This window comes from Protopterus annectens, chromosome 13.part0 (assembly GCF_019279795.1).
Source record: "Protopterus annectens isolate FY-2018-M chromosome 13.part0, PAN1.0, whole genome shotgun sequence".
NCBI lineage: Eukaryota > Metazoa > Chordata > Ceratodontiformes > Protopteridae > Protopterus > Protopterus annectens.
Genome location: NC_056747.1, coordinates 1104810976 through 1104828248, shown reverse-complemented (window position 1 = coordinate 1104828248; position 17273 = coordinate 1104810976). Strand labels below are relative to the sequence as shown.

The 17273-nt window shown below is 41.2% G+C and overlaps 1 protein-coding gene across 3 annotated transcripts in view; it reads right to left on the bottom strand.

The window, feature by feature from the left end:
• Positions 1–4281: 4281 nt before the first annotated feature.
• LOC122788133 (histone acetyltransferase KAT7-like) overlaps positions 4282–17273 on the bottom strand; it is a 1071811-nt gene continuing 1058819 nt past the window's right edge. For all 3 annotated transcript variants that reach the window (XM_044055075.1, XM_044055076.1, XM_044055077.1), the window contains exon 15: positions 4282–4782. In XM_044055075.1, coding sequence (XP_043911010.1) covers positions 4681–4782 — 102 coding nt within the window. In that variant the 3' untranslated portion in view covers positions 4282–4680. The remainder of the gene's footprint in view (positions 4783–17273) is intronic.

Sequence of the window (17273 nt, the reverse complement as noted above, 5' to 3'; positions counted from 1 at the left end):
GAGCCTGGATCAAAGAGTTGTCCGGGTATAGGTAAATATGGATCCCTGAGATGAACAGCAAACAGAGGTGTGTCAGGCATTTGCTGAATACTTTAGTAGCAAAACAGTGCTCAAACAGCAGGGAGATGAAGGACCCTTCCAAAACCCGAGGAACCTCCTTTGTCCCTGGAAGGTAGGTGTCCTTTATATCTAGTGTTGCCATCCAGACTCAGGGCACTAACAAAGGTAAGACCGCCTGCAGACTGATCATTTTGAGTTTTCTGACTGCTAGAAATTTGTCCAAAGTACATGTCTCCATGGTCTGTCTTTCCTTGAGACAAAAAAAGTAAAAGTATGTGCCCACTTCTGCTGGTGGCACCCATTCTACTGCTAAACAAGGTAATAGTTGGTCTGTCGCTGATCCTAAAAAGGTTAATTGGTCTGCAGGTACTAGAGGTCTTCCATTAAAATAATCTTTTAAATTCTATTCTGTAACCCATGTGTCTGACATCTACCTAAACCATTGATTTTTTTGAAGAAACGTAACCTTCTGGAAAGAACACAATAGTGGCTGATTGACTGACTGACCCAGTACATCATGCACATTTGAGGTGAAATACCTTCCTCTAAATCTATATTCTGTGACTGAAATAAAGCTTGACCAATGGCTGGCAGATGGTTCTGTTGAAGAAGGAACTACTTGCAATCTGCCTTAGAAGGGGCACAAAGACTACTATGCTTCAAACCTTGAAGTTGGTAGCTTACCACTTGGTGCTACAGTGGAACTACAGTCTTCAGGACTAAGCCCTTCTAGTGTGGGAAACAAAACCCTTGTGCACCTTGCCTGCATCCTGTGTAACAACTTTCTGGTATCACCTTTTTATGTCTCTCTTCCTTCTTATGACTTGCACAGAGTTAGGGATGAGTGCCCCTTTGCTTATGGTAATGACATGAGTCTGGAGCATTTCTCCCCGGGCCGCCGCTGAAAACAGGATCTATGGAACCTAGTCGGACTTTCCCGGTCAACAAATGTTAAATAAATAAATTATGGTAATGAGCTTTTTGTGATCTGAACAAACTTTAAGCCTTTTTATTTAGCTTTTTAAAATATGATTTCTTACAAGGTTCCACCAAACGTTCTGCACCCAAACAAAAAAAGCACTGAAGGTGAAAGTCTTTCTTTGAGATCAGTTTACCAGTCAAACTTGTTGGCAACTTTCTCCACATCACCAGCAATGGAAAGAAAGAGAGCAAAACACTCTCCAAATTATTATGAAGATCAGCAAGATACTTCCATAAAAACAACCACTGCAACAGAAAAAAAAAAAAAAAACAGGGCTGGAGTGACAGAAATTTGGAGTCTAGATTCTATTACTAGCAATACTGACCAATGTCATGATCATACCAAGAAGAGCTAAAGATGGTGTAGGCTGCTTTAGACTTTTACCTATCCTCGGCCTGTCAATTAGGGCAAGAGGAGTGGACCAGCTTACTGGGGGACATCCAAACCTCTATTCACACTAATATCTCTTTGCTGAGAATTAAATGACTGCAGTAGTAATCCCTACTAACAAGTACTTTCTGCTGTCTCTACTGCAAGCATTGTGAACAGCAATACTGCTACTGACAAAGCAGTCAAGGCTCCCAAGCTAAGGACAACCACAAGGCATTCTTTAGTTACATCTGCAAACTCAAAAACAATACACAATTGTATGCAGAGCTCATTGCAAATACAGCACCTATACTGAGCCGGAAGATATAGCAAACCTACTGGCTGACAAATTCAGCTCCAGCTTTACCCCTATCTCCCCCCTTGAACCTTCCCTCAGAAAATACCATTAAATATAACTCATCCTGCTATCACTAGGGAACAGGTCCTTAATGCTCTCTTTAATGCCAAGAACACTGCATCAATGAGCCCAGACAGTATCCCAGGATGCCTTTTAAATAGCATGAAACATAACCTATCAGGCCATCTGGAATTGCTATTTAACTGTAGCCTTGTGAATGCAGAACAGCAACAGTCATCCCTCTGCACAAGGTGGCCCATCTACAGACCTTGGAAACTACAGATCCATAAGTCTCACTAGTCTTACATGCAAAACCATGGAAATGATCAATAATGATAAAATAAACCTCCAGACACCCAGTATGGTTTCATCAAGGGCAGGTAATGCCTACTCAACCTGGTGGACTTCTTTGAGAAGGTCACCAAAGCAATGGATGAGGGCAAAATGGTTCACACTGCCTACCTTGACCTAGCCAAGGCATTTGACACAATACCCAGCTCGAGCATTGTTGACAAACCCATATGTCACTCGGTAGATAGCCAACTGGCTCACAGACAGGACCCAGGAAGTTAAAACTGGGGAGTCCACCTCTAGAAAGAGGCCAGTCACAAGTGGATTCCCTCAGGGATCTTGGCTTGGACTGCTCCTTTTTGGCATTTACTTCTCTGAAGTCAAGGCCAATGTCAGTGGTCTCTAACTTGACTAACTTTGCAGATTATTGCAAATTAGGAGCTGTCATTGAATCCCACACTGACACAAATGTTCTCCAGGAATGGCTGACACAGACAAACAACTGGTGCCGGAGCAATGGACTAAAACTAAATGCCAAGAAATGCATAACAATATCCTTCGGGAAGTCATACACACCTGGTAACCACCATACTGACAACACACCCCTTATAGATGACCCACTAGTCAGGGACTTAGGGACACACAGAGTAGTTTATCCTTTGACCATGTGTCTACAGTAGTCAAGATATCATTCATAGTTTATCCTTTGACCATCATGTGTCTACAGTAGTCGGGACATCATTCTATGTTGCGCAACTTATAAACAAAGGTATGGCATCTAGGTCCAAGGAAGTCACTGTTCCACTGTATTCAGCATTCATCAGACCTGTCACCGAGTCCAACGTCCCCTTTGGTTGTACCTAACCAGGCATATCCAACAAATGTAATGTCCACAGTTCCTCACTAAAAGAATACAGGGCATAAGTAAAATGTCCTATACAGACCGCCTCAAGGCCCTATCTCTGTATTCTGTCTCCTAAAGGCTGTAGAGGGGAGATCTATGCCTGGCGTACAGGACATTGTCAGATCCCACTCTGATGGACCTCCTGCATATCTGCAAAACAAACAGCATCAGAATTACCTGTTCTAAATACTTAAACCTTGCCTGAGATATAAACAGGACCTGCTAGACAGACAGGTATATATCCCAGAAACTGCCCAGCCTCTGAAACAGGCTCCCCATCTCTGTGAAGTAGACTTCCTCCCTCAATCAGTTCAAGTGTAACTTGGACAATTGGATGGGGAACAGGAAGTTCATCCCTGGCTTGGCACCTATGTCTCTAACAGATATAGGCAACTTGTAAATGTTTCATGTCCAAGCCACTGCTTACACTTATCAAGGGTACCAGAACTTGTCAGAGATTTGGGATGCATGTTTAGGATTAAAAAGGCCCTTGTGGTCATTAGCCTAGTAAATGCCAATGAACCCATGACAACACGGTACTAAGCATCATGAATAGCAGCACAACATATTATTTGCCATTGTCATGCAAAACAAGTTCTCTGCTGCCAGGGTAGCAAAATGCTGTTATACCACCATGCATCACTGATGGCAGTGTAATGTACACTTTGCCACTGGCTACTGAGAAAGACTACGGTGTGCATTAAATAGTGGCCAGTGAGAGTTGTGTCACTACATTGTATCACTGGCTGTCAAGGAAGATTGCACTGCATTATAACTGAACCACTGACAGCTGCTGTCACTACAAGCAATGTGCCGTAACTCTGCCAGTCAAAATACTGCATCTACTCTGTGCCACTAGCTATCAAGGAAGGTTATAGGAGGATATTATGAGTTGGTCACTGATACTTGCTGTCACTATAAATGATGTTCAGCAAATAACTTCCATCCAGTTTGCTGCAATCAAGAATGTGATGGCACATACTACACAGGCACCCCTGAAAGTATATTCTGTACCTTCACATTGTCAGAGTGGCAGTCACTGTTGGTGTAAACCTTACATTTTGTAAACCCTCTTCCCAAGCATCCTTGCCTAGTTCAGCCAAAAAGGCATATTCTATACATCTTTAATTTAAAGTCAATGACTGGTTGAGGCTTACAAAATCATGTTCTCTGGATAACTAGTAAGTAAACAATCCAAGATAAAACCTGAATGAACTGGAAAAGAAGCCTAAATCAAGGATTACTTTATGATGTTGTCTTTCTAACATATTTCTTCCTCAGATTCAAGCTGTTTCAAGTACCAAGTGTGAAACTATATATTTGAAAATCTGGGTTTCAGAATGACCTTTTTTATTTAATTTTCCTTCAAGGGGAAAAACAGATATAGCAAGCAAATGTTTCTTCTTGAATACATGGCACAGAAACAAGATTTGATTTGCAAAGTGACTGTTACGGTCCAGTGGCAGTACACACATCACATGGAATGACTTCACAGCTTCGGGATAAAGTCCATTAAAACCCTTGTAATGGTCTCTGATGGCAAATTCCCTTTATCTGTGCATCCATATCAATGGATGCTCCAGTTCCTTTTACAGCTCAGCAGCACACTGTACTAGACAATCAGTAGGTACAATAAACAAAGTTAGTAGTAAGTAATTTCTGCTGTAGAAATTGGCAAATGGTGCCACTTCCTCAAAAAGTTCCATTAGTGATACATTATGTTCCTTTTGGAGGAGTCCATTTTAAGCAGCTACGGTCTACGGTCCTGTTGCTGTTTGACATTTTGTCTTCCTTAGCCAACCATTCATCTATCAAGTCCTAAAAGAAACCAGAAGAGTGTAAACAAGTTGGAAATGGATGTTTTTTTCTTAAGATTTTCTAACACATTTTGATGGAAAGCTATTAAGCAAATGGCAGTACACTGGTTTCTCTAAAACAGCATGAAGTATTTTTTCACCTATGCTGACATAACTTGAAATATGTTAACTGAGTTAAATAACACAACTCCTAGTACCTCCATATTTATGCATCCTACACTTAACTGATATAACTGCAAGCCTTCCAGCCCAAACTTTATTATGTTGGCTTTCGAGAAAGTACAGCTGTGAAAGTAAACTTACCATAACAGTAGATGTTAAATAGATCACTGCTGCAGTAGTCTATGCTATATGGAACATCCTGCCAAGGACTGGAGCAGTCAGTCAGCTTCCACAACTTTAAGCCACCTTCCACGTGCCCTCCACTTTACAGCTCAAGGAAAGCAGTTTAACTACAAAGGCTAGGGCACCAAAATCTCAGGAGTTTTCTTGCATCAGAATAGGAAGGCTAGAACTCTTCTAGACAGAGCTGTTAATTACCAGACCCACATGATCAGGTATGCTCTGGCCCTAATTCCTCAGGCTTGTCATGTTATTTCTGACCTCCCTGATTCTGAAGGCAAATCTTCTGCTTTATTTATTTTAGGTTCTGCTTCTCAAGTGGCTCACCACTTTATTAAGTGTAGCTATGATGCTGCTGATCCCTCTTCCGGGGCTGTGGATTTTGGGTGTGTCATGAGGCATTATTCTTGGCTTCTTCTTCAGTCTTTGTCTGAGAACATGAAAGCCAAGTTGTCAGATGCTCCTTTTGGATAATAAACATCTTTTAGGGACTGCTGCTGCTGACCCGTTTGTCTCTTCAAGAGAAAGGTCAAGCCTTACAGGACCTTAAACATATTTTTGTCTGTCCTATCCCTATGTTCTAAAGGAGTTATCCTCTGTGGCCCAGAAGCCTCTTTTATCTAATAAGCCTAGTTAACTTGCCCCCATTCTCTCACACCAGGTTCCTTTGTCCCTTTTGCTTTTCCTTTGTCTTCTCATCACTTCAGAAGCTTGGGTTCTTTCTATCATCCATGAGAATTACTTCATGGTATGGAAGTCTCTCGCTCACTTTCCAGGGATTCCTCAACCTCCTCTAGAACACCTTCCTCATTTCCCAGAGGTCATGTTCCCTGGTGAACCAAGGAACCATTCAACCTGTTCTCCCTTCCCAAGTTGGAAAGGGTTTTTATTCCAGGATGTTGCTGGTTCCTCAAAAGAAGGGCACTTAGAGACCTATTCTGGATCTCTTCCTGCACAACAGCTTTCTCAAGGTCCCTTCTTGTTGGATACTTACTCTTTTACTACCCTTTTAAGTTTTTCTGTTTTGTCCTTTCAGTTTCAGTTCTCTCCTTTGCCCTATTGCCACTCTGCTGCCTCAAGGGTATTCACAAAATGCCTAGCTCCAGTGATTACTTTCTGCAAGCTCCAGGGCATTCAGATTTTTCCTTATCTAGATGACCTGTTGCTCCAGGAACCTTCTCCCAGTCACCTGTTACAGGATCTGGAGATCACCATCTCTCTTCTTCAAAGTCTGGGATTCACTATCCACTTCCAAATGTCTGTCCTGACTCCCTCTGAGGATCATGTGTATCTGGGATGCAGGAGTCAGACAGTGCCAATGTTGGCCTCTCTTCCATTTCCAAACGTTTTGTCATTGAGAGCCTTCTTCCTCTGACTGCCAAGCCAGCCAGAGAGTTTCCTCAGGCCCTGGGATTCATTGCCTCTTCTATTCCAATGCTCCCTCCTCCCAGACTGCATATGCTTCAGTGGTACCTCAAGTCAGTTTTACTTCAGCATTGCCACCCTCTGGATTTCAGTGTACCTCTCCTTATTTGTCTGAAGAAGGAATTTGAGTACTGGATTCAGCAGTCTGCTCTCAACCCAGGCCTACCCTGTAAGCCTCTAATCCCTTCTCAAAATTATTCACAATCTCCCAGACATGGGGTGGGGGACTTTATTTGGTCACCTGAAGTTCAGTCCCCCCATCAGAAGTCAGCCCATATCAACATCAAAGAGATGAAAGCTCTGATTCTAGCCCTTCAAGCTTTTCACCCCATGTTCTCTCCAGGTCCCTTGAAGGTGTACATAGACAGCACTACAGGGATGTGGTATATCAACAAGCAGGGAGGCAAAAGAAAAATCTTACTTCCTCTGCAGGATGGCTCTTTTCGCTTGGGAGGTGGTTCTTCAGGCATGGGAGGTGGCTCTCGGTTATCAGTTAACCCTTCAGTCAGTATACATTCCTTCAGAGCACAATCTAGTGGCAGACTCCCTCAGCAGGTCCAAAACACAGGCTCATGAATGGATGTTTAACAGAGACATGTTTCTGGGCATTGTCCATCGGTGGGGTATTCATCAGGTAGAGCTTTTTGCCTCCTTTCTGAACAGGCAGCTCCGTCTCTTCTGTTCCAGAGTGCCATACCATCTAGCATGGAAGATGGAAGCCCTTTGTTTTCCTTGTAAGGGGATGTTTCTTTATGCTTTCCCTCCTCTTCCTCTAATTCCAAGAGTCCTGCAGAAGATTCAGCTGGACTCTCCAAAAATCTTGCTAATTACTCCCTTTTGGCCAAGAAAGCACTGATTCCCCCCTCTTAATGCATCTGGCGAGGGGCAATCACCACAAGTTACCTCACTGGTTGGAATTCCTCACACAGGACAAAGGGTCTCTCATCCATCCTCACTTGTCCACTCTTCAACTGACACTCTCGGTGATAGGGTTTTGATCCCTTTCAGGCACCTCTTTTCTGAGGAAGTGCTCAGGGTTTTACAGGAGGCAATGAAATCCTCAACGAGAAAATCTTGTATGTCCAGACTCCAAATGGAAAAGATTTTCTGTCTGGTCCCATGCTCATAACCAGGACCCTTTTTCAGTGGGGGTCCCCTTAGTCCTCTCTCACTTGTGCCAGTTGCTCCAGTTTGGCCTGGCCCATTCTGTGAAGGCCCACATATCAGCCATTTCTACTTGCCTGCCATTGAATTCTCCTTTGGCTTCTCGTTTTTAGGTCAAACTATTTCTTAAAGGCATCTTGCATATTAGGCCTCCAAGAAAAATTATTCCTCCTCCTTGGGATCTTAGTTTTGTTTTGGAAAATCTGACTCAGGTTCCTTTTGAGCCTGCAGTTCCAGATTCTTTGGAGCAGTGTACATGGAAGACTGTTTTGTTACTAGCTCTTACTTCTGCTCCAACTGTCTTTGAGCCCTTATGGCCATTCCTCCTGTTTTGATTTTTCACAGGGAAAGGGCATCCCTTTGTACTAATCCTTTTTTATGCTCATGGTAGTCAATCAGTTGTCCTTAATCAGTCAGTACAACTCCCTTCCTTTTTCCCTTCTCCTCAATCTGCTAGTGAGAGAGTCTTGCAAACAGTGTATTTACACAGACAGCTCAGGTACTAGCTGGATAAAACTAAGGTCATTCGTAAGTCTGACCAGCTTTTTGTTTCCTTTTATCCTAGGACATTGAGTTTGGCTGTTTCTAAGGATATCTAAGGCCATTTCTTTTTGTCATTCTTTTCATGGCAAATCTTTGTCTACTTCTGTTAGATCTCATTCTACTAGGGCTGTTGCCTCTTCTGGTGCTTTCTTCAAGGGGTTGGACACCAATTCCATCCTTGAAGTTGCTACTTTGTCTTCAGTGCATACCTTTACTATGCATTATAAGTTGGATATGGTTTCTAGGGCCAGAGCAGGTTTTGCCAAAACAATTTTATATGGGTTTGTTGAGGGCTCTTATCAGTCTTCCATCTCCCTTTTCTGTTATTTGAGCTTTTTTTTTTTTTTTTTACTCTCCCTAAGGTTAAGAGTACTGTAACAGTGATATAGAAGGACATAGTACAGTTGTGTAAAATCTTACCATAACAGTACATGTCCTTCACTTCACTGTTGTAGTATTCGCTCTCTCCCTCCAACTCCCTTTTGTTTTTCTGGTTTTTGTTTTGGATTCCCTTCTGGCTGAGGGTTTCCCCTTTTTCTTTTGCATTTTTCCTTCTGAATGTGCATGGACTCTTTTGTCCTATGGACACTATTTTCTTCTAGGGGCAATTCATTTATGGGTAACAGTGTCCATATGTCACTTTTATGTACGTTCTGTACGGGGAGCATATGTATGATGTACGGCGCATGCAAGATCATTACCCTTTGGTATACTGGCTGAAATTCGGGCTGCCCTGTGTGGGAGATCCCTAACATTAAGAATACTGCAACAGTGAAGAGAAGGATATCTAATGTTATGGTTAAGATTTTACACAATTGTTCTGCTTTTGCAGTAGAACAAAAGATCCCAAGAAAAGCAGCCAACCTAAGAGGTGCACAAATATGCAGAATCCCTTTCAGAAACTACTTTACATGAGGTAAAGGGGGATCTGAGGCAGACAAGCAGAAATGGTCAAAAGATTAATCTTATTACACAAGTAAGAAAAAAGCAGACAATCCCTTGAAATTACTTCTTGCTTTCTTCAAATCTTTTAAGACCCTTTGTCAAAGAAAGATCAAACAATAGGTTTTGTCCAGGAGGATTATCAACTTAGACATGTGAGTGTGTCAACAGACTACTCTGAAAGCCAAAGTGGAGGAGACAAAACATTCTTCCTAAGCCTGTTAAGGTTTTTTCCCATATTACTAGAAGGAATGGGATTAACTGTAGTTAAGGTGTTTGCAGAGCCTAATTTAGAGAGAGAGAGAACACTGCAGGATGTGCCCTGGGATTTAAAAAGAGTAATTCATGGGACTGCTGGTTGTTCTGAAAGCAGGAAGGGGTTTTTCCCTTAAGATGAAAAAAAAATCTGCATTTAATATTGAAAGGCTTTAATAATTTGCAACCAAACCCAGCCAATCTTCCTTATAAAATTCAGGAGAAGAAAAATGTTTCCTTTTCCTGGGAGAATACCTAGGCTAGAAGGCTGTTAAAAAAGATGATCCCCACCCTGTGGAAGAAATACCTGAGGATAGGTAGGCAAAGAAACAATCCGCTCCCCTCTCTGATGCTGACAACAGTGGTACTCACTTACCTGAAGCGGTCAACCAAACACCCTCAGAGGATGTACCTGCCTCCCAATCCTTACAGCTTTCTGAGAAGCACACCAAAGGGACTAAGAAAAAAAGATAAATGGTCCAAGGAACTCTGAATGGCTATAGCAGTCACTTACCAGCAGCTGAGGCAGCACACTGGTAGCACCAAGAATGGACAGAACCAGCCTCCACAATATGTTAACTGTCTGGACCTGTCCCTATTCTACCTACTAAAGGAGTCTGAAAAGTGGATAGCAGAATCTTGAAGATTCAGCCTCGTCTCATGACTGGCTATCAATTTTCAAAGAAAAGAAAGCTTCTTTCACCTTAGAAAAGTTGCTTTGCTACAGTAAATGTCTCTACAGAAAGCAAAAACTAAGTGGTTAGGTACAACAATTAGTAAAAATTCATTAAGTTTTGAAGCAAATTCTTTAAAGACAGCTCTCAAAACCAGTAATTTTAGGCTCTAGCCATGCAGTGGAACACGCACACTTTTCCTCACAAAAGGTGACCCTCTGAAGTGCATTCATTAATAGAAAATGAAGATCGACTACTTACCAAAACCAGCATACAAGAATGGTTAGATAAATCAGTCATGGACAACAATTGAAATTTGAGTTCAAATTCTTTAATGACAACCCTCAAAATTAGAAGAAGCTTTAACTCCTAGATACAAGTTTAAACAGAAAAATCAACCGTTTCCTCACAAAACAAACTTGCAATGATTTTTTTTATACAAAAAGCCAAGACCAGCTTTCTAGCAGAACTGCCATTTAAGAAGTGGATAAGTGAAACAATCAAAAATAAACACACAAGCTTTGAGCTAAAAAAAAATTAACAACCCTCAAAACCAGGAGCTTTTAGGTCTTAGATACTAGTTTAAATAGAAATGTCAGCCTTTTCCTCACAAAAAAAACAAATATTCTTTGCAGTAAATACTCCCAAAGTTGAGTCTTTGGCAGGACATCCCATATAGCTTATGCTACTGCAACAGTCATAATAATGACTATCAAACAGTTGTGCAAGCATACTCTCCATAACAGCAGATGTTCCAGTACCTGACTCAGTAATGCAGCAAAATCCTTATTTACAGGGGAAAAAAAACATGAGCGGATATCTACTCTTCCCAAATGACTTCCGGAACACTTCAGATATCCCCTTGGCATGGCTGAACATCTACCTTCCCTAGGACATTGGAGCAGTATGTGGCTAAAAGGTTACTGTACGGTATGCTGTGTTTAGGGGCAAGTTTTTGCATTCATCCCTCAGTCTGTAAAACCCGTGAGGACTTGCCACATGTATTTAAAAACTTATATGTCTGCCACAGATGTGACTCCCTATGAACTAATTTAATGGGTGTCCCAGGCTTTTCAGCTTTTCTTCCCCAACGCAATGAATCCAACAGATGTCCAACAAGTGGATACCAGGGCTTGACAGTGTTGGTGTTACTTCCTAAAAGTAAAACAGACAGGACTATAAAAACCATTCGTAACAACCAAACATGGTGCCTTTAGCCCCTAACAATCAATACAGAAAGAAAAGTACACATTCTTAGACAAAAGTGATAAAAATAACAGACTGCCCACAGGAAATCAAGACTATTAACTGCAAAAGAAGTCTACAAAGCAGACAGCAAAGAATTCAAGTGTAAAAAGGATAGAGTCCACCTCTGGTGATTGGAGGTGGTGCGAATAGGAGTGGGGGTGGCATTCCCCATATTGGTCTTGATGGCCTTTGTGATGTCAGTTTAGAAGATAATTCGTGTGGAGCATCCATTCGTGAGCATCTGGGTGGGTGTTTCTTTGTGAGCACAAAGGGCAGCTGTAATGCACAAATGTTGTAGCTCACTGCATGTTTCAAAGGCTGCCCATATCTGTCCAGTGGGTATCAATGAGTCTAGAGTGTGTTGTTGAGTCACTCCCTGTTTGTGGTGTTATGTGAGTGCCTCGTTGTCGCCTACCCTTTCCATAATGGTCCTAATTTCTGGATTGCTCTGTTTGTCTGCCAGCATTTTTATTTCCAGCATTTCTTTTGGTTTTGGTTTAGGTTACCGATCTAAGGTCTCTTGTATGCATTTGTCCAACATGTAAGCCCCAAGCTAGCCCTGAGCTGTTGTGATGATGTGGCTAGCTGATGAAAGTTTGGGAAGGGTAAACCTGAGTTTGACTGAAAGCATGCTTAGGCCCATATAGGAACTCCTGTTTCAGGCATGGGATTAGTGGAGTTTGGGTTTCTAAGCTGTGCCTGTGTTGGAGACCATAAATCTTTTAGGTACCACTGTAGCTTTCTCATATGCAGTCTGGCATGTGGGACCAAGATTATGCATGATGCCATGAAGCCCAAGGCCTGCAGTACTTTCTTCTGTTAAAGACTCTTTGTAACTACCACCACACAGTAGTCCCAAGCCCCTAGTAACAGTTTTCAATAAAAAAAGTTACACTCTTCTTCATAAAAATAGAGTATTTAGAAAGGGAATCCTCACTGGCACTCAGAGATATGAGTCAACCTAAAACATTGCCTGTCATGAGGAGCTTAGAAGTGATGGCAATACTTTCAAAGTAAAAAATTATGTTTGAATTAAAATAATCCAATGACAAGCAAACACACTAGCCTGCCCCCTCACAACACTGTTATGCACAAGCAGTACACTTTTCTGTAGAAAAAATGCAGATAAACAAGAAAATCCCCACAGTGAATTATGACCAACTGCCAGGCAAAAAAAAAGATGTTAGATAAGCAGTTAGTGGAGCTTAGTTGTGTCAGTAAAATATACAGACAGGAAGATCAAATTCTGAGGCAAAATTTTTACATGACAACCATCAACACCAAAAGACCAAACCCTGAAAAATAAAGAATAACACAAAAGTAGCTACTTTTCAACAAAAATACAAAGTTTATAAGGGATTCCCCACAGGGAACCATAAGTCAATGTAAAAACATTTGTGGTAAAACTTTAGTGACAACCACTAAAAACCACTGTGACTAGTCCAAAATACCACACTTTCCTAAAGAAATAATATGTTCTGGAAGGTAATCCCCAATGGGAAAAGTATAGTTGCAGAAGTCCTACTTACCTGTAACAATAGATGTTCAAATGCCTCACTGCCTCAGTGGCATTTTGGGTTACCTGTCAAGGTAACCTAGTACTGGCCAGTTTTGAAAAGCTCAGACTCCCCTTCCCCTCTCTTCCTGTGACAGCGGATTGGCTAAGCATATCCTCAAAGGAAAGCCTACAGCTGTCACAAGAAGTGAGCGTTCAGGCTTTTTTGCTACCAGAAAGAAGATGAGTAAGGTATCTGAAGCCAGAATCACCTGGCAAGAGTAAATTTGCAGCCAATCACAATACCATATAAAAACTAATCCAACAACTGCTTCTAAAGTCCACCTCTTTCCAATATGCCATCAAAGAGGATAAGGCCCTAACTCAGTGAGCCTAAACCTTGCCTGGAAGATATTTACTATGGTGGGAGCAAGAGAAAACAATACCAAAGGACAACCTTTCTGCAAAAGCTTGCTTGGAAACAGGTTGACCTTTCTTAGTCTATGTAGAGAAGACAAATAGCTGTTCAGACTTCCTAAAGGGGTTTCTAATGTCAAGGTAGTACCCTAACTGCCTGTGCACATCCAAGGAATGTACAAACTTTTCTCCCTTGTTTTTTGGATCAGGACAGAACACTGGGGGATTGATGTCTTGATTCAAGGTAAATTCATAAAAACGTTAGACATGAATTATGGATTAGTGCTTAACACAACCCTGTCCTTGAGAAAAATCTGATAGGGTTGACCCACCATGAGAGCTTGCAGCTCAGAGACTCGCCTTTCAGACATCAGAACAACTAGTGAAAGTCTTCCAAGTAATGAACCATAAATCCAGCCTGAGAAACAGGTTCAAAACAAAGTAAGGTCACGTCCCTCAAGAACAAAGTTGAGATCCCAGGGAAGAGGAACTTGCTTTTGAGGAGGTCTCATAGGCAAAACTCCTTTCATAAACTGTTTGTCCAGAAAAAGAGACATAAGAGGGAGAGATCCAGTGGCAGCAAGCTGAGGTGGACTTTGACAGAAGCATAAGACAAACCATCACTAAGTATCTCATACAAATATTACAAAACCAGAGAGCTGAAACCCCTTTTGGGACCTCAGTTATTGGCTAGCACCACCTAGAAAACCGCTTCCACTTGTAGAAGTACGACTTTCTAGTTGCAATTTTTCCTACCTCCTTAAACACCTGCTACACATACTCATGGAACAAATGCCTAAATGGTATTAAAATCGAAACAGCCAGGCTGTTACAGCAGCAACTGCTCTATTCTGGGCTGTACTATACGCCCCAGATGCTGTGTGAGCAGATCCAGTTGTGAGGAAGCTTGTGGGAACAGCACTTGGCAAATTCCTTTTAAAGGGAACTTTGACTGGGCCAAAAGGGGGTTGCCACAATGATCTGGAGCTTTTCCCCCTGGGCCTCCATTGAAAATGGGTACCTCATGACCCAGTCGGATTTTCCCAGTAAACAAATGCCAAATAAATCTTTGGTAATTATTTCTGAATCTTTAGACGTACCTTAGGTATCATTGGAAAGAGTGAAAATTCATACAGAAACATTCCTAACCAAGAGAATAATAGAGCATCTGTCTTCCAAGCATGGCTGCAAGGATGTCTTACACAGATTTTTTTCAGTTGTCTGTTTTGAAAGGAGACAAACAGATCTATTTGAGGTGTTTCCTACATCTGGATCAAGTCATGGAAGACCTCCACATTGATCTTCCACATTTGAAGGTCTGCCCAGAATCTGCTTAGTCTGCCACTGTGTTTTGTCCATTATTGAATGTATGAAACCTGAAGATTCACAAAATGCAGTACAGCCTGCTTGCAGAATATATATATATATATATATATATATATATATATATATATATATATATATACACCCCCCCCAGAAAGGAAGCCCTCTTGATTGATTATGGAGAATTGGATTCCTGACTTTTGTTTGGATGGGATTTTTATTTATTCTGTCCCTTGAAGGAAGATGCTTTGCTTGGGGAGAACTTGAGCACACAAAACATTCTAGATACCCAATGCATTAATTTACCTCCATCATCCCACTGTTTGATAATCTGTATAGTGGAGGACCCAAACACCAATTCAGAACATAATGGGGCATTCAAAATTTTGGCTTTTAAATCATCAGAGAAGTTCTGATTATGAAACCAAACATACTGTCTTAATACAACAAAAGAAGCAACATTTCTCGGGATTGTAGCTGCACATTCAAACACACATCTCAAAGCATGTTTTGAAACCGGAGTCAAATTAGAAAAAAAAATCATTCATATAAACAAACATGCTTTGCAGGTAAGGATACAGCAAAATCATTCAAAACATATGCACTGTAAAAAAATTTGCAGATATATCCTTGATAATTTAACATTTTAAAGGCTAGATTACTAGAAATAGCCATCCCTTCACACTGAAGATCAAACCATTTCCCTCTACAGGGGGCACTGAATTAAATGAAGCCAGGGACTTTTTATTTGCACAGGCAGATCAGGAAACAGCAGCTGGGTCAGCAGTCAAATGAGGAAAGAGACCTGTTATATCAGAGGAGACTAGATTTTCTCCAAGCCTTTTTAGGGACTTCTCAAATTGCAGGCAGCTTTATAAACATATTCCAAGGCTGATAAAAGGGGGGATATAATTTTTAGTACACAAAATTCAAACTGCCATAAAATAATGTTTAATAGTAATTTAAACTATAGTTTCTGTCAGAGAGAGTAAAATCTCCACAGTACATTCAAATAACTTCATTCATGGTAAAACTGTGTTCCAATGTTTAAAAAAATACAGGGCAGAGTCATACATACAATAAATAACATATAAATGCTAAAACAAAATCCAACTTCTGCAATATTTTCCTGTCTAAAGATGAAAATAAAGAGCAACGACAGTAAAGACAGGTGGTTCTGACTTCACAAGAGAGAGACCCTAGTGTCTAACAGCACCATAAACACCGAGTTTCTAAGAGAAATACAAAAAGCTTCCTCAAAAAAAGTAAAAACCAAAGGCAAATAGCAGTACTACAAGCAGAAATCACCCCAAGAATTACTGTAACACTGACAGCAATAAAATATTAAAATAAAGACAGTTATGTACTTACCATAACTTGGCATCTGTGCTATCCAGTGTCATTATTCATCACAGACGTGTCTTGAATCTGACCTCGGATCTGAGCCGGCAACTTCTCAGACAGATCCAGAGCTCCTCCCCTTCCCATAATCTCTTGCTACTTTCTAACCCTCAGATCAAGTTTGCTAAATTAGTTGAAAAGCAGAAACAAACTGCAACAGAAGACCAAAAACTTCTCACTCAATTCAAGCTATTCCAACCTCGCCAGGACCCCCAGAAGGAATGGGAAAGGAGGGCAGGAATGTGATGAACTGACACTGGGTAGCACAGATGCCAAATTATGCTAAGTACATAATGCTTTGTCTGAGGCTATCTGTGTCATTATTCATCACATATGGATCAGAGTCCCCATCTACTATGTATCCTGGGTGGCCTCAAGGAAGAATATACTGGAGCACAGAGGAACCAAAGGAAACCCTGCTCCTAGACAATAAGTCCAATTTGTAGTGTGAAATGAAAGTGTGTGGATTAGACCAAGTCACAGCAGCACAAATCTCATCAAGTAAAATTCTAGCCAGTAAGGCTGATGATGCAGCAACAGACCTAGTACAGTGGGCCTTAAATGGTCTGGATAATTATAAATGCCTACTAGCATAAATGAAAGAAATACAGCTAGCAATCCACCTAGAAATAGTCACTTTGGAAACTGCCTGGCCCTTTCTGTTTTGAGGGAAGGCCACAAAGAGTTGGTCCAACTTTCTAAACTTCTCAGTCCTTTTTAGATAGAAATGTAATTGCCTGTGGACATCTAACAATGCAAGATATATTCTCCTTTATTAGAGTAACTAGAGAAGAAGACCGGTAGCTGAATCAATTGATTGAGATTAGCTTCTGAGGCCACTTCAGAAAGGAAGGATTTGTTCTAAGTCACACCCTGTCCTTATGAAAGATCATGAATGGAGGTTTAATGCACAGAGCATGAAGTTCTGAGACCCTCTTGGCAGAAGTAATGGCCACTAAAAAGGCTGTCTTCCAGGAAAGGAATTTAATATCATATGAACCAGCTGGTTCAAAAGGTTTTTGCATTATGGACTGCAACACCAACGTGAAATCCCACGGCGGGGATGGATCCTTAATAGGAGACCTAAGAAGAAAAACTTTCAGAAAGGCTTTGCACAGTTTGGAAAAAAAGGTAGGCTCATTGTTGATATAGAAATTAGAGGTGGCAGCCAACTGGAGCGTAATGGTAGCAAAACTTCCCCCATCCTGAAAAAGGGAAGATAAGAAGAGCAAAATATTAGGAATAGGACCAGAAAGGGATCCA